Here is a 20,202-nt window from a genome sequence, read left to right on the forward strand (position 1 = left end):
GAGCTCACCTTGGTGCCCACACTGCTGGGGCTGCCCCACGCGGGGGGCACACCCTGGCCACGCTCCTCCCTCCAGTGGGACGGGGGCCTGTAGCACACGCCCTGGCTTTCGTGGCACGGGAACCCGTTCTGGAAGTCTGCATTGCCTTTACAGGCAACAAGACAAAGCAAGCGATGAAGTTCTACACTAAAGAAATCCATAAAGCACAAAGCTTCATCCTGCTGACGATAGACAGCAGCACATCCAAATGTGTTTTATGTTTTATGTCCTTCCAGGGACCCTTACCCCCAAGCATGTAGTTGCTCTGGTCACAGTACGGGTAGGAGCTGGTGCATTGGCTGTTGGCACTGCTCCAGGGAAAGCTTCAGCGAAAAAAATAACCAAAATTAAACAAAAAACTGCAGTGCAGAAGTATGACACGTTAAGTAAAAAAACCTGATCATACTGAATATACCCAGAACAACACCTGGTGGATTTCACACAAAAGCGGTTGGCTAAAATGTCTACAAAACGGCTAAAAAGGCATTGTGCTAACACGGTGGTGGAAAGAGATGGGTCGGCGCTTGCCGGGGCGAGACGTACTTGTGGTAGACGGCCGAGGGGGATCCGGGAGGCAGCAGCGGATGCGACTGGGCAGCACTGAGCCTGGGATCGCTGCTCAGAGGAAGCGAGGGCGCGGACCACGCCTCTTCTGACAGGAACGGGCACGCCATGCCTGAGCACACGCAGAAAATTTCACCGCGGTTGAAAAGAAAACAAAACGACCACGCGCAACGGCGGGAGGAGACCACGCGGTGTGATCGCCGCGCTGCTCACCCAGGGTCCTCTCGGCGCCTGCCGCGACGGTGGCAAAGCTCGGGGTGAACCCGGGCGTCGGGGCGGGGTCCGGGATCTGGCAGGGGTCTCTCTGGCACAGGTTCTGCATGCTGTGCGGGACACACAGACAGACAGACAGATGGACCGTTTGAGACCCCTCATCATCAGACACCAAGGCAGTGCCATATCCGCTCTGCAGCCAGCACGCCTTACCTCTGAGCTCTGTTGCAGGTCAGCGGTAGGTCTCTTTCGGAGGGGTAGACGCTGTGCTGAACACCTACAGAACAAAGAACAGTCCAATACACCATGTGAAACGACACTTACGCATGTAGCAACCCATCTCCACCTCACTGTACCATAGGGGAACTGGTCAGGTCACAGCACAGCAGGAGAGGGCATGTCCACATTATATCCTTACTTCAGTACCATTTTCTCAGTCTTAATCTAGCTCCCTTAAATGCACTGTATATACACTGACACACATAAAGCTAGCCGGTTGCAAATGAAGACAAAATTTCACTTAACTTACTTCCATCATGACCTTGACTTGCTTATTATAACTGCAGTTTCCATAGAATTTCCATAGAATTACTGCCTGGGAGCATTGTTATAGTACATTACTGCTAGAGTGTGATTAAGCAGTCTGATTTGGTTCAGTGTAGAGGAGGGCTCTGTGATTTGTGGGCTTGTGGGAGCGCTCCCTAAGTATGTTGACGGAGCCGGGCGGAGACGCACTTCTCTGGGTGGAGGCTGAGGTAGTGCAGAGGGGTCTGCCGCTGGGGTCCTTCTCTCCCTCCAGGCTGCTGGCGCTGCTCCAGCTGCCCCAGCTGCCCCGGCTGGCTCGCACGCTGCCCGACGAGCTGCCCGAGTCCGAGCCCGACTCCCACTGCGGCCTCCGTGCCTCGCCCTTCCGCCGGGGCCTGGCGGCGCACACGCCTACAGGGGACAGGGGGACAGGGGGACAAGGGGGACAAGGGGGACAAGGGGGACAGGGGGACAGGGGGACAGGGGGACACTGATCACGCTGAGCCCAGCCCTATTACTATTCATTTCACTTAGTGACTGTGGTCTTTATTTACACTTTACTTACCGATTGTGGACTTCATTTACCCCCAACATTTACACTTTACTTACTGACTGTGGACTTTACTTACACTTTATTTACTGACTGTAGATTTAGATTAGCTCCACAATTTACACTTTACTTAGTTCATCCTAGACTTTATGTGCCACAGCTATAAACCTTTGCAGTTAACTGTCCACTTTATATACCTCCACTATTAACACTTCTACAAGAACCTTTACTTTTATTCACTAATGCTCTGCCTCTGGTTTAAAGAACTCTACAGCTCAACAGTATACGGATACGAGAATTAAGCATTCTATGCATTAGTAAAATACAGACAATTATGTGACTCCAGAGGTATCTGTGTACGCTGTATTGTAACAAGAAAGTGTGCTTTCTCTGCTGCCCCCTAGTGTCTGAATAGCAGACTGCGGGTTCTGAGTTCACTCACCGTTCTGATGCTGTGTGTGAGAGCTGTCTGGGTGGGGTCCTGGCTTGGGTGTGTCTAGTTTTCCGTTGGAGAAGCGATTCCGGGATCTGTTGGGGTTCCTGCTCTCCCTCCACTCCAGCTCCTTGTTCTTTTCCGATAATATGACCACACTATGCTCAGGTACTCTGGACGAATACAGGAGAAATCAATCCGCTGCGTAACAATGCTGTAATAGAGACAGCTCAGCAAAGCAGCCAGTATCTGCTCCGATATGATCTCAACAGCCCGTGATTAGCCAATCACAGCTCTGTGAATATGAATGTCTACCACAATGCCAGACACATAAACCCATTTCACCTATTGTGGCCTTTACATACTTACTACATTTTCAGCCCACAAGTGAATATGTTACAGGAACAAAGGCATCTATTTTGGATCAGTCAGAGTCAAATATAGCCAAATATGTAATTCCTAAGAAAAGTATGAAAACAAACAGGGACACAGGGTGAAGTGTGGGATGAGAGACCTACCCAGTCACGCTGTCCTCAGGCCTCCTGCGGCTTCTGTTTGCGCTCTTTTTTCCCTTGTTACCGGCAGAGTTCGCCTGCTCTATCCTGTCCAGCAGCTTCCTCTCAATATTACATTCCTCCCTTGGCTGACAGAACAACAGCAAAGAAGAAAGAGGAAATGTATTTCACTACACGAATGCTAACTGCTATGTTTCAGACAGAGACAGAGGAAAGGAAAGTACAGGTTACAGGCCTTCTACTTTTACTTTTAAGACCAGATTAAGACCTGATATTCAACTCTGTTCCTGCCACGCTCTGCCTGGGGAGGTTCTGGTTGTTAACAGAAGGTTCTGGTGCCGTTTACACTCCAATAACAGCTAGGGACCTTCTGTTTCAGACCATGCCTCTTCACAAATGTTCATAACAAACCAGATGATTTACAGTTTCAACAATGACAGGACTTCCACTGTGAAGCACACCAAGCTGACTATCTGGTCTATATATATACAATGTATGTGCTGGTGATCTGTGTGGTTCTGACCTCTGACCCCTGGACTTCTCTCTTCTCTGGGAGCTTCCTGTCGGTGAGGTGTGAGAGCGGGCTGCACGGCCACGCCCGGGGCCCGCCCTCGTCGGTCACCTTCTCAGCCGGGGCGCACGCGAACGGGCCGGGCCCACCGCTGAGGACCGCCGGCACGTCCTCCGAGAGGTCGGAGTGCGTTTCCATGGGAAACATAACCGGTGCCAGCTCCAGGTCCTCTTTAGCTGCAGGGCAGTTTTCTGTGAAGGGGCTTTTCTTGTCGGTCGCGGCGGGGCAGTCGGCCGTGTCGGGACTGCTGCCGTCGCTGCAGGCGACGGGGTCTTGCTCGGGGGCCTGGTCTGAGCACACATCCTCCCTCTCCTCCTCTGCGGAGGCGGCCGCGGTGGTGGATGCAGGGTTTACCTTGTATTTACCGTAATAAACCGAAACCTTGTGTTTCTTCTGGGGCTGCGCCGGAGCACCCGAGCTCTTCTTCACTGACGACTGGCCCCGGGAGGCGGAGCTGGAAACGGCCGGAGACCCCTTTCCTTTTCCCTTGTCCGAGGTGTTGCACGTGTCAACGAAGGTCTTGCAGCTCCCCTTCATTTTACTGAAAGACAGAAAGGTGAGCTAGTCAACAACCCTACGCACATCACGTGTCCAGACCCCTCCACTTGGGACAGGGCAGTGCTGTTAGTATCTAGCCTTCACCATTGCTTCACACAAGGTGTCTGATTGGCTGCTGTCCTCAGTGCTGTCAGTCACATGCTTCTGGGAGGGCCAGAAACAAGGGAGTGTTTAGCTGTTGTGATTGGACAATAGCTCAGCAATGTCATCCTATCACAGGTAAACAATGCCCTAAGGCTGAACCATGCGAATTTAATTTATGACACAGTATCTCAAAATGGAACAGGACAATCCATTCCCAATGTGAAGATCCTGTGCTATAAATCTCAGCTGGGCAGGCTAGGTACATGGTACATGTGGACCAAAATTTCTGTTAACCCAGGTCACAGAAAGGGGAATCCTCAGTTTTCTGAGGGGAGCAGCAGGAGTACACTGGAAACCCTGCGCTGCGTACAGCAAAGCCTTACTTCACTGCATTGGGGCTGATGGTGTCGACGGCACTGCTGCCCCGCGACAGCGTGGAGTTGTGATTGGCTCTGGGGCTGGGCGTGGTGAAGTCGGCCAGAATGTACTGGGCCTGACGGAAGGCCATCAGACAGACGCCGCTCAGCGAGAGGCTGGGGAAACAACAGATCACACAAGGGGAAATGAAACACACATCAGTACTTTAGAATCACAGCTGTACTGTCAAAGTTGCTGTCAAAGCAAACAAAAGAATAACCTTCACAATGCATTTCTATTTTTTGTAATGTTTCATGTATCGGTACTAATCCTCGGAAATAAAAGCTACAGTACCAGTCAAAAGTTTGGATACAGATTTATTGTTTATTTTTGCTATTTTCCACATTTTAGAATAATAGCAAAGACATCAAAACTATTAAATAACACAAATGGAATTATGCAGTGCCCAAAAAAAACTTTTTTTTAGATTTTTTTAGATTCTTCAAAGTAGACAACTATATTTTTTAGAAAAAAAAAAATTTGGAAAGAAATTCATACATAGGCATCAATTTCACATCAACCTCATTTATATCTGTCTAAGAAGCAAATTTGAAGCATTTAAGCATAAGTCTGCAGATCAAAATGCCATTGAATGCATGTCTCCCATTATCTTAGGCAGGTGTGTCCAAACTTTTGACTGGTACTGTACAAACCAACACGTGGGAGACACATAACACAGAAAGTGCTTAACTGTCATTGGCTGGTAAGATTGTAACAGTGTTACAGTGAAGAGCTATGTGACCCTGCAGGAGGAGGCACGGCATGGAGAAGAGGGGGCGGGGCATGGAGAGGAGGGGGCGGGGCATGGAGAGGAGGGGGCGGGGCATGGAGAGGAGGGGGCGGGGCATGGAGAGGAGGGGGCGGGGCAGGACTCACCATGTGAAGATGAGAGTGACCAGCCAGAAGCTCTCCTCCCAGCTGGGGCCGGGCACCACCTGGGCGCAGAGGGGCAGCATGTGGTGGGGCAGGGTCACGTTGAGGGTGAAGGGGAAGGTGGAGCCGCGCCCCGTCACCAGCGTCAGGTCCCGGATCACCCAGGAGGACGTGAAGTCTGGGGTGAACCTGGAGACGAAGAACGAGAGGGGGGGCAACTTATAGCCATCAACTTTTTCACTGAATGGCACCAAATGTTCAGGCCTCAGCAATATAGATGACATAAAAGGATCTCAAGACAGCTCACAGCATTAGCAGATAGATCACAGTAGTTAAACACTACTGTGAAGATGCACAAAGCAATCAAAAAATAAAACCAGGGAAATGTGTTTAGTTGCATGTACCAAAAATGTACATATCTGCCTTGAAACCACTGTTCACTTGATTAGCATCTAGGACGTGCCGCTAAACAGCTCCAAGGGGTTCATTATCAAATACTTATTAACCTTGTCCCAGAAACCAAATATAAACTTCAAGCTAGTATCAGACATGCGCACATTATGATAACGGTCAGGTAATCTACCAATGTGTGTTCTAAGTGTTCTAAGAGAAGACCTTGGCTCCCTTTAAGGAAAGCGAAAAGAAATAAAGTACCATTCAAAAGTTTGGACACACCTGATTAAGATAATAGGAAAAATGTATTCAAACACATTATTATCTAAAGACTTATGCTAAAATGCTTGAAATGTGTTTCTTAGACAAATATAAATTGTGAACTTGACACCTATTTATTCATTTCCTTCCAAAACAATTTTGATATATATTTTTTTTTAATAATAGTCTGTACTATTTTTCTAAAATGTGGAAAACAGAAGAAAATAAAGAAAGTGTGTCCGGACTTTTGACTGGTACTGTACATTCAACCACGCGCAGAAAGACACGCAAAGAGGGTTCATGGGGCACACGTACGCGATGTTGATTTCCGAGGAGGAGTTGTAATCCAGCTGGAACGACCTACACTCCAGCACCTCGAACCCGTATCCCTGGCACTTGTAGCCGTTGATGTTCATGGACATGACGGTCAGCGGCAGCTCCCCTGCGTTCTCCACTTTGAAGCTCTTCCGGATGGCAAACAGTGGCTTGGTGGTTTTCAGCCCTGGCACAAGCGATCACAGTGAGCTTTCACTTCTCTTAAAAGTAAAACAAAGCCATTCTCAACCGCAGCTGACATTTTACTGAGGGGAAGAGATGATGATGCAATAGATACTATGAGACAAAAAAAGAAGTACAGTTTGTGATGTTTGTATTCAGGGGCATTCTGAAAACCCTCACTGTTGTTATTTTTTTTCTTAAATTCAAAGAAATTATGAGACAGAAATGAAAACACCTACAGTTCTCATTGGAATAAATTAATCATAAACAAAGAAATCATTTTCTAGAGGTGCTGATAAAAGCCTTCCAGAGTATCACTAATTGGCCTTTGCAAATCACATGTCACACTCAGAGGAGAACTCCCTGTGTACAACATGTTCAACAATCAGGAGTACTTCCAGTACATAATGTGTAACAAACAGGACTGCTACCAGTGTGTAATGTGTAATAATTAGCAATACTTCCAGTGTTTCACATGTGTAATAAACACATGTACTCCAACTATATAACATGTAATAAGCAGCACAGCTTGCAATGTCTGACATGTGTAATAAACACCAGCAGGACTACTCCCGGTATATAACGTGTGATAATGTGTGTTCATTGTGCAACAGCTGTTCATATATATATATATATATATATATATATATATATATATATATATATATATATATATATATATATATATATATATATATACACACACACATACACCTCATTCATTCCATCCTTATTCCATGTAGTGTCAGTCACTACTGTTGTTATTTGTTTTAACACTACTGTTGTATAGAATTTGTTGCTGTCACTTTGGTGTTGTATGCAAGCACTACGAGAGACACTGGAACCAGAGTCAAATTCCTTGTATGTGTAGAAGGACGCTTGGCCAATAAAGCCTGATTCTGATTCTGATAAACAGGAGTGCTAGCAGTGTCTCACATGTGTAATGAACAGAGAGTGACTGAAGTCTCTCACCGTCCCTGCACTCCATCAGGGTGGACTGGGGCACGTTGAAGCGCAGTGAGGCTCCCGTGCCCGGCAGTTTGCCCCCGACACGCAGCATCTCCCTGGCCCCGTGGCCCTTCACCACCACCATGTCGAACACCGTCAGGTTGTTCCTGAAACGCACAGGACACGGGTCACCAAACAGGGGTCTGTGCTGCGCTACCCCATAGCAATGTGTTTGTCTCTATAGCTACTTTCTACTTACTGTTTATTTTACGTGTAGTATTGCAATGTTTCTGTGACCTAGTGACTGATATAAGGCAGTATACTTGGCGTCCCCTGTGTAGTCAGGCTGCACAAGCTAACTTGTGGCAGGGCTTGAATAGTGTTATGCTCACACTCACTGGTCTGGGAGTGTTGTTGGCCTGGTCTGACACTGTTGCTCGTTAAACCTGAATGCATACACTTATGTTATATTGTGCTGGAAGTCGCTCTGGATAAGAGTGTCTCCTAAATGAATGTAACGTAATCTAATTTATAGCATCACCTCAGCATGGCTAACAGTCTATATTCTAGGAATGAGGCTTCTACCTCAGCAAGATGATGGAGGTGACGGGCTTGTGCTCGGCAGGAGTGAACAGCACTCCGATCTCCCTGCTCTCCCACGGCCTGAGGTGCAGTCTCACGGCTCCCGATCCCTTCAGCGTTCTACCTGCCTGCGGTCGAGAGATTAGGAGGATTCAGCACGTTAAAGGCCTAAATATAAAAAGGTTTAAATATCACTGTGAAAACAGGGACGAGCATTTTCAGCAGAATGACAGACAGCCTTACAACTTATTGACAAAATATTTTTAATGCAAAATGCACTGTCTGGTATATTCCCGCATTTCAGAGGCAGACTAGGCATTAGAAGTTTAATTTTGCAGAAACATGGCAGCAGTCAGAGTTGAATCTTAACACAGTTTTCTCCTAGAGACCGGGACAACAGTTTGTTTTGTGCTACCTGTAAATTCACGGTACATGACAGACCACACACACTTACACAGTACAACGCATTCTCAGTAAGACTCCCCTCATCACATTCTATGACATACTGTCGCACAATTTTAACAGTTATATTAAAAATTGAAGAATCAGTATCGTATTGTACTATATTACCACAGGTTATGTCATTATATTGTTTCAAATTGATGAGGCAGTAAATAACTAGTGATTAGCTACAGGTGCGCTGTGAGCTCACCTGACTCTCACTGTTTTGTAGGGTGAATTCTGCTGTAGTGACATTGACAGACAGAGGGTTCATCTTAAACCTAGAACAGAGAAAGAGAGCGAGAGTGAGAACCCAGATGAAACAGCACTCGCAGTTTGATATACTGGCGGGCAGGGGTTTCTGTACCATTTGGTCAGCAGGTCTAGAGCCTCCAGGGGGGCGGAGTAGGAGGAGAGGGCCAGCAGCTCCACGGAAATGGGGGACGCAGAGGGGTTCTTTAGGGTGAAGTACTTCAACTGAAAAACAGGGGGGGGCGTCAGTACTGTAACATCGTCGTCTTCATCTCCATCATTCAACTCACAGCCAGCAAACAGCACTCCATAACCCATTCTGGATCATCACGCCCTATCAAGATGGCTTAAGAGTAATAATGTGCAGATAACAATTCTAATCATTCATGCTCCAGTTTAAGATTGTCATGCATAACTTCACACAGAGAAACAGAATGAGTACACTGGAACCGCAGTCAAACTAACCAAGAACTGTGATTCCATAACACAATACCCGTCACACAGACAGTGCTAATTAGGTTGTCCAAGTTCACAAAGCTGACAGGCCTCCAAAATGTGTCCTCACCTTGCTCTCATTGACTGGAGTGGCCCCGAAGTCCAGAGGAGAGCCGTTTCCGGCGGGGAGCCGAGGCCAGCTAGAGACAGAGAGGGAAGAGACAGGAGGTGAGCCGGGGTGGCCTGGGCCTCGACCGCCGTCACCTCCCGCCCTTCCCAGCCACGCTGTGCTACCCTGGTGCTCTTACATGCAGGAGAGCTGGTCCCTTCTGCTCCTCCAGTGGGAGTAGAGCTCAGAGGCCAGGCTGCTGTCTACTCTCCAGCAGGAGCCGCCATCTTCGCCATGGGACCCCAGCGACTGCTGCCACTGTGCCCGACCTGTTGGAATCCGCGACACCGAGCACCGTCACACAGGGCATAGAGCACAGCCATTCCACTTACAACCTGCTGCCATTACAACCACACTTAATCCCACGGTATCTGCATGGGACCCTCGTAGTCGTAGTTTGTGAAGGCTTTACGCTGCCTTACGCTCATTTTTAGCTATGCGGTCTGAGGCTGCATGTATGTCAGAGTTTGTGGTGCGCTGCAGAGAGAGGGGATGACCCATTCAGAGGCTGCTGGTGGGGGGGTTGGTCATGTGACTCACCTGTGTCAGACAGCCTGAGCTGACAGGGGCTTCCACATTCCCCGCTGGCCTCGAAGACCACATCCCCCTGCTAGAGACGAAAAAGCACACGCTTACTCAGTATAGCTTCCTCAGTGCAGAGGGAAACACAGAATGAGAGAGAGAGACAGCTGTAACTCTGAGACAGTGGTGTGGATGTACAGAGTGAGAAGGAGTGAAGTGCACCTTTGAGACAGAGGAGTGGCTGTACAGGAAGAGAGGGAGTGGGGAGTACATTTGAGACAGAGGAGTGGATGTGCAGGGAGAGAGGGAGTGAGGAGTACCTTTGAGACAGAGGAGTGAGTGTACAGGGAGAGAGGGAGTGAGGAGTACCTTTGAGACAGAGGAGTGGATGTGCAGAGGAATCTCCAGAGACAGGCCCACGCTGGTCAGCAGGACCAGAGTGGTCACCATGTTCATGGGCTCCTTCCTGTTGATGAAGCGCAGAGAGAAGAGCTTCCAGCACCCCGGGGGAACAGTCACTGCCCTGCTGAAATTCACCACCTGTAACAAACAAAGTGTCATATTAAATAGACTGTATCTTACAGCATTACCAGCTGCTGCAGTAATATCTCTCCACCAAAAACTACTGAACCCAGAGGAAGTTTCCCTCAGCTAGCCTCACACTTGTGGAAGTGAGAGAGGGAAGTCTACCTTCAGCAAGCCGTCCATGTCTGGAGAGACGGTGACGTCGTTGACGGAGAAGCTGAAGTCAAACCCGTTGGTTAGCCACAAGTCTGCGTGGTCCCCTCTGTTCTGTCTCTGTTTCACATGGAACAATGTGGCAGAGTCGTTTCCAAACCGCCTAAGAGACAAAAAGAGTCCAAATAAATTCTTTTCAGTCCTTTTGGCAATCCTGTGAGTGTCATACATGCAAATGTGTGAGTTTTTAAACTTAGCTTATAGCAGTAATTGTACATAAAATTCCAACAAAGGCAGTTCTCAGAGAGGAACCCCAGGGAAAGTTCTGGTTGGCTGTGCGGAGCACACCCTGGATCGATGGTATTGACAGAGCAGATTTATCCACCACACTGCTCACTTTTCCTGATTTCATTTTCTCACAGAACACCCCTAGTTTCCATATAGATAATGCTTTGAATTTTTCACAGTTCTTTAGGAAGAGCTGTCAAAACTATTAGGTTCATATTTGCATGGTTTAAGAAAATCTAAATGCAATCAACAGAAAAAAAAAACTGAAAAAAATCAAATGGAATCAAAATGCTTAGGTAGAGGAAAACGTGCCTGTGTGTGATGTTGAAGGCAGGGTAGGTCTTGAGGGTGTAGCCGTTCAACACATGCATGCTAACATGACTGGAGCACTCTTTCCCACGGTCAAGCAAGGACCCTGAAACAAAATGGCCTCCGTCACTTCCCTGTCTGTATTTACAGGGTGAAAGCACTCTCCCGCTGTGCGCAGCACTCACCCCTGCATGCCAGCGACGCCACCTGCGTGAAGTTTGCTGCCGAGGGGCTCAGCGGGGCCTGCTGAAATTCTACGCTGCTTTCTGCTTTAGAAAGGAGCTGTATCTCCTGCAATACATCAACAGGGACAAAAGCAGGTTTAGATGAAAAAGCATCAATGTAGCCTTTATTCCAGAGACGGAAATAACACACATATGCCTTACCTTGACATATAATTTTTTCACTCCTGAATTCAACATGTATATGTTCATCCTGGGCTCCCCTGTTAAGAAAAATAGATGGGTTCTTATGGGATTCTTTGACAAAGCGCATAGTGACATATTACAACCCAAGAACTAAATAAACTGTGTGTATGCTGGAATTCACTCCAACCAGTTTCATCTGGCTTCATTGGCGATGTACACATTTACAATTGTGCACTTCCCATAATACACTTCAGTGCTAGATTTCCTGAATATAGAACACTCAAGCAATCTTCAGCTGTGATTTATTGTTTGAAAGAATGCAGTTAAACTGAATTAAGACTGAGGTGTGACTGGGCTCATTAGGCAATAAAGAACTCAGGTTGGAAATAAGCCCATAACTGAGTATGCACCTCTCTCCAGGATATTGATGGTCTTGATCATAACACTTCTGTGTTACTGCACTGCTTTCTACTGCCTGCAGGTGGCAGTCAATCAATGTATTGACCTTCATTTGAAAGAGACTGTCCCCTTAATCAAGCCTCCAAGTTAAAAACAGGTGTGAAGATCACGTCAGTCTATGAACAGTGAGCATCATTTATAACCATCATATATATGTATGTGTGTATTTTATATATATAAATGTATGTATGTGTGTGTGTGTGTGTGCGCGTGCGCGCGTGAGAGAGAGAGAGAGTACATTCAGATGTACAAACACAGCAATATAACAACTGTATAGAAGGATTTTATAGAAAAGCTGTATCAAATGTAATCAAATGTAGTGTTTTATGTTCCATGTATTTACATTGGTACACTTCTCAATAAAAGCCAAATCTTGATCCAATAAAATATCCACTTCATCCATTTGTTTGCCTGTTCACTTGTGAAATGAATCAGACACCTATAAGAATCAAATCCTCCAGCACAGACGTGACTCTTATAAGCAGAGATCACTGTAACAGGGAATATCTCGGCCTGGCAGATGAGCTATAAATAGACATATAAAGCTATAAGGCTTAAACAGAGCTACACTGACTGGCATTCTAATACCCACAGACGGTCAGGTTATGTGAATTAGCTAATCAAGACAGGACCAATGATGCAGTAATGTCACACCCACAACCACACACAGAGACACATACGCAGACACACCAACACACCGACACGCTAACGAGTGTCATTCGCAACAGCAACACGTGTTCCCGTATAGCAAGCTGAGCGGAAAGTTGCACGACTGGAGCTCCTTCGGCTGAACGGAACCTCAGTTTCATCAGCGGCCAGAACTCCTCGGCCGGACCAGCAATGAACAGAGGGCGGGGTCTCCGTAGCTATCGGCTCTGGTTCTACACTGACGCTGTCGATAAAGGTTTACACCTGCCCCCGCATCACGGCTCTGTCTGTCTGGCTGCCGGACCCGGCCTCACGGTGCAGAGGCTAGCCTGTTCACGCTCTCGTGTGAGTAAGACAGATGGGGGTGGAGCAGAGCACAGACCCCTCCCAGCCTCCGACAGAGGCTTCGTGCCCGTCTAAACCTGGCAGGCCCCACAAACCCCTCCCTCACCGGCACCCGGCGCAGAGATACAGCTATCGACACGGCCTTCCCACAATACCTGCTTATCGGATCATCTTCCACGGTCTCCTCAACACTTAGCGCAGACTGGGACACTGATGCGGGCGGGTACCTGTATGCTGTCCTGACAAACTACAGTCACCTGGCTCTCTGTCAGATTCGGCTCGATGGAACTGAATTATTTTGATTTGGCGGCATAAGCATCTTTCACAATGGCGCATTGTTTGGGGGGTGATGCAAGAGAGGAGAAAAGAACAGCGGACCTGAGCGCCGAGTTTACACCCGAGGTTATTTTCCAGAAGAACACTCTTTGTTCCCCTGAACAACGGCGGCAGTCTCTGTGCGCGGACCTTTATCTTATGCAACGAACAGGAGCAGAGTGTAACAGGCTCCACAGCTAGCCACAGCCATGATAATTCTGTGCTTCTCAGGTCCTCGTTTCATTTTAACTGTAATCTCACACTGTGCCCAGAGTACAAACCTCTGTGACCATGTGATTTATCATCAGCATCAGTTTCAATAGTCACTCATTTTCACAATGACAAACAAAAAAAAAAAACTGTTTCCCAAGTCTATTGCGTACAGCCTAAAACCCACATGCAGCAAACCTACGAATTAATTTTTTCATTTGGATTTTTGATTCATTTAACCAAGCCACACAAAAATGTGCAACACAAATCCATCCTAAACTAAAAAATCATTGCATTCATTTTTTTTTACATGGTTTCTTATAAGAAAAAATTTCTATGACTGTTTTTTCCCTCTTTTATTTATTTTTCCACCCAATTTCAAAAACATCCGCTAAAAAGTAAAATACCCACAGGATCGCAAAAAGGAGCAAAATAAAAACTTATCTTAAGATAAGGAGGCGCTTGACCATTTTTGGCAGGAGGCAGATAAGACGCCGGAGAACTCTAACTTACATAAGCCGCTCCCAGCTGATGGTATCTCAAACAGCACCATGATGTTCTCGATTACGTAAGGCTTGAACCTCTCCAGGCCGGTGTGTTTATCCCCTCTCTCAGCCAGGCTGATCCTCACCGCCAGCCTCTCCTCTGACAGGAAGCAGGAACCCTGGGAAACGACAGCGGAGCGGGGGGGACATTAAGGCTTTGACTGGCTGCAGCTTCTTGTTAACTCTGCCTCGGCGTTTCTCTCTCATTGTTTTGACGGCACTATCCCACCCTGGCAACTCACAAAGCTGGGACTCGGCTGCCTTCTCTGGTACAGAGTAAATCCATATGCGGACAGGCCCTGATGTTCATGTTACCTCACATTACATTACATTCTTATCCAAAGTAACTTGTAGCACACCAGAACTTAAGTGTATCCATTCAAGTTGAATGAGCAACGGTATCAGACCAGACTAACAACACTCCCAGACCAGTGAGTGTGAGCAAAACACTATTCAAACCCTGCCACAAGTTAACTTGTGCAATCTGACCCGGCATGGGAGGCCAAGCATGCTACCATATACTCATGTATATGAGTGTACGGCAGTACTTCACACTGCATAAAAGTGCAGAGAGCTTTTCTCAAACATAGCACGGACACACTTAAAATGGACTACATCCGGCCCAGGGGGCTGGGTGGACCCCGTCCTGGAGGGCCACATGGTCTGGTGGCTTTTCAAGTGACAGGGTGTCACCTACTTGGACAGGAAGTTACCTCACCTGGTGTCCCTGGTGTAAATCAGCTGTTTGTGGAAATGTAAGCCTTGGATGCAGGACTAAGAATTGCTCAGCCCTGCTTTTACCTAAACCCATACCTGCTCAACTTAAAGTACAGCATGCTTAAAGGGTTGTTTATTCAATGGTGAGCAAAGCCATCAACATTTCATCCGGTGTTTCCCAAGGTCACCCTTGCCTTCAGTAAAAGGAATATTACAGAATCCCTGCTGGCCACTATGAGGAAGACAATGTGCAGATCTACAATGCGCCACACCTAAGTAAATAGATTCCATCTATTTCATCCACTACCTTAAATTGCTCAGTCATGCCATGATGACATCAATACATTGTAAAGTAATGCTTTTAAATTGTACTGCAGGCTGTTTCTTTACCAGCGGTGTCCAGGCCCATACCTGAGGATGCCCGAAACCCTCTTTAGGGAGACTACATTCCAGCTGCAGCCCCAGAATGGTGATGTTCGAGGCTTCATCCTGCAAAGAGAACAAGGATGAGACACATCTCAAACATCTGACCGTGAAATCATTCAATGAACATCAACCACATGGATAAGAATTTGAATCTTTGTTAGTTTATGAAGAAAAAACAGTGCTTTACTTGTTCTCAGAGCTACCCGTGACAGCAGGAACTCTCTGTTTGACAGAAAGAACTGCACTTCCGCGCAACTGCACTTCCATATAATGCTCGGGTGTGATCTGAATACCTGAATATGTGATCACAGGCACTATAAAATATGCACATACCAAATTAATTGAAATGCACATCCCTAGAAATGTCTCAATCAGGAAAATCCATGAGGGAAGACACAGCAGAGAATTAAGTACATTCACATTATTTTGCAAGCTGTCCATGAATCTCCTGGAGGTCCCACCGTGTTGACAAAGGGTGCTAAACTGCACCAATATCCACGAGACTGGTACACAAATGCAGTGTTAGCATTTCTACAGCAGTTATCTGATCTTGTTTGAATACTAAACTGTGAGCTTCATGCTTTTTAAACAGCACGGAACATCCATGAGAAAGAAATCAGCTTTAAAAACCTTCAGTTATATTTCAGTCTTCTTACGCATTACACAAAGAAGACAAAGAGAAATGACACCCAACACCCAACAGTTCATAAAGCTAGCAAGAAAGTAATGATTTGGGAAATAACAGGCCCATACCACATACGCTTTACATTTTAATGATTACGAGGAGAGGAGTGTTATAAAGTAGTACTACAGAAGAACAAACGCACCAACATAATGGAAACAATGCAAGCTCTGCTTATGAAGGCTCTCTGGTTTTCCGGAACACCACACGGATGATTTTGAAAATCTACCCTTGCTGTATATCTCTGACATCTACCAAATTAAGCCCCAGCCGACTTCCTGTAGAAACCTTTGACATGTTTCACTTGCACTTTCACTCCCCTTCTTTCTCCCTAAGAGACAAGGGGAGGAAGGGGAGTTTATGACAGGCTTTTTAATGAGCACCACTGCCTGAATGGTACTCGGGACAAGCTGGCCATTAGCATTGAGACAACCTTCGCTTCAAGACAACGCCAGTCATGTGGAAAACTGTCTTGCACTTGCCCTCCTCTCTTTGTGAGTGACAGAGAGAAGACGTGGGAGGGCGGAAAGAGAATGGGGGCGAGACAGAGGGTGAGAGACAAAAAGATAGGGGGAGGAGAGAGAGAAAGAAACAGAGGGAGAGAAAGAGGGTAAGTCCCGGCGGTTATTGCTCTGTCATCTCTTGCAGGTTACAGCAGTCAGCTGCTGGAGGCCATCAGGTATTAGGCTTCAGTGAGACAAGAGGGCAGAGAGAGCCATTACCTTATACTTGCTTAGCAGATTATTCCTTATTCTGTGCAACTTACATAGATTATTTACTGTCCATTTATATACTGCCGGATATTTCCTGAGGCAATTTCGTTTAAGTATCTTAACAACAGTAGTCCACCTGGGAGTCAAACCGGCAACTTTTGGGGTATGAACCCCCCCCCCCCCCCCTTACCATTAAAGGCATTGTGCATTGTCAAAACATAGATGTAATACCTGAGTTTGTGTCAGCTTAATGCTCTGTATGTGCGGAAATATTAGCAGACTGTGTTTTTTGTGTAGGTCCTTGTATGATCCATGGTGAACCCCAACCCCAAAAACCTGAAAAAAAATGAACAGGACACAAAGTCATTTTACTACAGTTAGATTTTTTTCTTCCTCCCCCTATGTGTGCATGAGTGATCAGGCTGCATGGCTGAATGAATACTTCAAGAGCTTCACACAAAATCATGCAGTACAGCTAAAATTTTAATGGTCTTTCACACAGTTTCAACCTGTGTATCTGAGCGCAGACCAAAATACACTACACATTTTCTTACATTTTCAACAGATGAGAATCAGAGATAATATAAAACACATCTACAGTGGTGTGCATTTATACAGATAGCAAAATACTACTGCTGTGGATATAGATACAGTACCAGTCAAAAGTCTGGACACACCGGATTAAAGTAATGGGAAACATGTCTTCAAAGACATTTTGATCGAAAGACTTATGCTTAAATGCTTGTGAAGTTGGTGCCCATGGACGAATTTCTTTCCAAAAAAAAATGTTAATTTCAAAAATTGTTGTTACAAAAATGTTATTACAAAGTCTTTATTACTCTAAAATGCAGAAAAAGGAAGGTGTGACCAAACTTTTGACTGGTAATCTACGTGGCCTCATAAATTAATAAAAAAAAATATTCATGAGCAGTTAATTAACAGAGGTGTAACATCCTTGTCTGACAAGAATAATTCTCCTTGTTTGTGACAGCGGTGCGGAGCACCTGACTGCCTTACTGTTTACTCAAACTGTTGCCAAAGGCGGCAGCGATCACGTCGGGGCTGGGTTACTGACCTGGTACGAGAGAACACCGTGGGACGACGTGTTTATAAATAACGTATTTTCTACACTGCCCTCCTCCGTGGGAAGAAATATCAGTTTAAAGGAGGCTTTTCCCCGAGGCGGGATCACCTGAGAACCAAAGAAGGCAAGGCAGCAGTCAGAGGAGCAAAGAGAAACACGCCCACCAGCAGACTGCCTGCGAGCTGTACGCATTCAGGCTGAAACTTGCAGAGAGACTACGCGAAATTAGCGGAGTTATTAAACCAAGCAGAAGAATGACTAATTCACAACCACAAAAACTAAGCATCAGCAGTTTTGCGCTGAATTCAGTTTATGTTATGCAGCAGGCAATGCTGTTCAATCAAATAAATTGACAAATCTTCACTAGCGAGCTACTGTATGAGGTCAGCGCTGTCAGCGTTTTACCACATTCAAAATACCAGTGTAGCTCATACTCAAGCATTTATACAGTATTGTATATATTAGAAATTTCTTGAAATACCACAGACGCACTGCCCCTTGTGCCTCAGCTGTATACTGCCTGGTGGAGTCACACAAGCTCAGTAGTATGTGCTGGAGGACAGTGGCACTGCTGTCATTTCGTAACTGGTTTTAAGCCTCATTTTACCAAAATGTGTGACAATGCGCCCCATTCAAGTTCTGTGCTTCAATGGGCATCAAAGTTTCACTGTGGAAATGTACCCTTTCTACATCGCAAGCCTAAGTTTAGGCTCTGAGGGAAGTCTCTGTCTCTGACTGCTTCCTGTGCTCAGTTTCCTGGAGCATATTAATAGCACAGGTGTGGTTACGGTTTTATTCGGTTCTCATTTTGTAAACTGAAACTTAAACAGTGAAGTCTTCAATCTGAGCCAAATTTGTGCCAGGAGGAAGGGCTGACGGCTTGGACAGGCGTAGCTGTATGTGGACGCTGGTGCCGCTGGGCATGGCGTTTGTATGGGTGGACTGAAGGGTGGAGCGCATGCTGGGACGGATGGAGACCGAGAGCTGCGATGAAGTGTATTCCGTAAATCATAACCTGTTCTCTCCTGGAGATCTGAGAAATGGGAGTAATTTACGCCTTATATCTTGCTCTCAAATTTCACCCAACGGCCACAACCAGGTTGCCCTTTAAGCCTGAGGCAGTAATGCATGCTGGAGTGTGTTCACTGGCAGAGGGAGTGTAACCGGAGACCTGGGAGGGGGTCGTAACCATGACCCCACAGCCCACGCAGATCAGCTCCCGCCAAGACGCGCGATTAGAGCCGTCAGAGAGTGGCGGCGCTCACCTTTCTGTGGAACGCAGGTATGTGGAAATGCCTGCTGGATGTAAACATGGACAGCAGCGTCACCGGCTGGTCCTGGCTGGGGTTGTTTATGTATATGGTCTCCGCTCTCGGCAGTCCCAGCGGCCTGAGTGAAAAGAGGCGGGGGGGGGGGATGGGCGTTAGGGAAAAAACCAGCAAAATTCTCTCATTCATAATGAACACCTGCTCGGGGCTGTCAGTGTGAGGCTGGGCTCGGGACGATGGAAAGTCTGACTCCTCCGTGAGGACTGGGCCCTATGAACATGGTTACTCTGCAGGAGCAAAGGTGATCAACGCTAAACATTGTGTACATGTTGCATGTGTACATGTAAGGCGTTAAATGAAAAAAAAGACATGGTTATAAGGGAAAAATTATACGGTCAAGCCCTGCAAAACTGAAAGGCACTGTGCAAACTGCAGATTTGAACCCTCGATCCCAGAGCAGGGAGGTCACAATGGCACCTGCACTGCCACGCAGCCTGACACATACCTCAGCTAAGTGAATACATTCCTACAGGCACATAAACACTTCACCAATACCATCTGTAAGACCTTCCCCGCATCTCAGTGCAAGACACACAGGACATGGAGTAACAGAGGTTAATGTGTGGGGTCATCTTAAACGTAAACCGCACGGAAAAAGGATGCATTAACCTTCAGTTGAATGGACAAACTGCCTGGCGGTCAGCATTTGCGCTTTTGGTCTGTGTCCACAGCATCAAAGAGAAGTCACAGGAGATGTTAGGATGCCAATCTCTGACACCTGCTACTTCAATAAAAATAACTCCCCGCTCCTCCTGCCAATGCTGACTCTAATTTGTCAAGCACAAGCGCGGGCTTAAAGGAAGCAGCCTGCCAGCTATTCACACAATGCAAAGCAGCGGATATAAGCAGGAGGATGTGTGCCTGGATGGTGGACCGATGCGGAGTGTTCATCAGTGTATTTCTTCCTCCGAAATGGGAAACGGCCTCAGAAGGGATTTTCCTAGCGTAAAATATCCCCGCCGTTGAACAATGGCAGCACAGTCCAGCCTTTCCCCGCTAATGTTCTCAAGGCGAGATGGATTGTGGGCCGTTACCTCACTAAGTGGAGTCATACGCTTCCTGTCACCACTGTTACAGCGTGTTATTAGTAGGGCAAACCTGTCATCTAAGACAATTCATAGAGCTCTGATACAGCTTACAGAGAGATGGCTACCCTTACCAAAAGGGCCTAGCAAAAATCCAGAATTTGAACCTGTAACCTTCTAGTTACGAGTGGAGTTGCCCAACTACTACACCGCACCCAC

At 46.7% G+C, this 20,202-nt stretch overlaps 1 protein-coding gene across 2 annotated transcripts in view; it reads right to left on the minus strand.

Annotated features, from left to right (window-relative positions):
* LOC118793379 (transmembrane protein 131-like) overlaps positions 1 to 20,202 on the minus strand; it is a 40,447-nt gene that overhangs the window by 1,618 nt on the left and 18,627 nt on the right. For both annotated transcript variants that reach the window (XM_036551537.1, XM_036551539.1), the window contains 29 exons: positions 18,896 to 19,019; positions 17,622 to 17,738; positions 16,778 to 16,882; positions 15,137 to 15,214; positions 13,977 to 14,127; positions 11,505 to 11,563; positions 11,304 to 11,409; positions 11,122 to 11,224; positions 10,534 to 10,684; positions 10,213 to 10,383; positions 9,862 to 9,931; positions 9,461 to 9,590; positions 9,283 to 9,352; positions 8,833 to 8,942; positions 8,677 to 8,746; positions 8,028 to 8,152; positions 7,467 to 7,609; positions 6,312 to 6,498; positions 5,346 to 5,531; positions 4,436 to 4,585; positions 3,363 to 3,951; positions 2,843 to 2,967; positions 2,334 to 2,497; positions 1,552 to 1,752; positions 1,030 to 1,093; positions 817 to 926; positions 583 to 715; positions 286 to 362; positions 9 to 145 (listed from right to left, as the gene is read on the minus strand). In XM_036551537.1, the coding sequence (XP_036407430.1) occupies positions 9 to 145; positions 286 to 362; positions 583 to 715; positions 817 to 926; positions 1,030 to 1,093; positions 1,552 to 1,752; positions 2,334 to 2,497; positions 2,843 to 2,967; positions 3,363 to 3,951; positions 4,436 to 4,585; positions 5,346 to 5,531; positions 6,312 to 6,498; positions 7,467 to 7,609; positions 8,028 to 8,152; positions 8,677 to 8,746; positions 8,833 to 8,942; positions 9,283 to 9,352; positions 9,461 to 9,590; positions 9,862 to 9,931; positions 10,213 to 10,383; positions 10,534 to 10,684; positions 11,122 to 11,224; positions 11,304 to 11,409; positions 11,505 to 11,563; positions 13,977 to 14,127; positions 15,137 to 15,214; positions 16,778 to 16,882; positions 17,622 to 17,738; positions 18,896 to 19,019 (4,006 nt within the window). The remainder of the gene's footprint in view (positions 1 to 8; positions 146 to 285; positions 363 to 582; positions 716 to 816; positions 927 to 1,029; positions 1,094 to 1,551; positions 1,753 to 2,333; positions 2,498 to 2,842; positions 2,968 to 3,362; positions 3,952 to 4,435; positions 4,586 to 5,345; positions 5,532 to 6,311; positions 6,499 to 7,466; positions 7,610 to 8,027; positions 8,153 to 8,676; positions 8,747 to 8,832; positions 8,943 to 9,282; positions 9,353 to 9,460; positions 9,591 to 9,861; positions 9,932 to 10,212; positions 10,384 to 10,533; positions 10,685 to 11,121; positions 11,225 to 11,303; positions 11,410 to 11,504; positions 11,564 to 13,976; positions 14,128 to 15,136; positions 15,215 to 16,777; positions 16,883 to 17,621; positions 17,739 to 18,895; positions 19,020 to 20,202) is intronic.

The sequence above is a fragment of the Megalops cyprinoides genome, chromosome 18 (genome assembly GCF_013368585.1).
Source record: "Megalops cyprinoides isolate fMegCyp1 chromosome 18, fMegCyp1.pri, whole genome shotgun sequence".
Taxonomy (NCBI): domain Eukaryota; kingdom Metazoa; phylum Chordata; class Actinopteri; order Elopiformes; family Megalopidae; genus Megalops; species Megalops cyprinoides.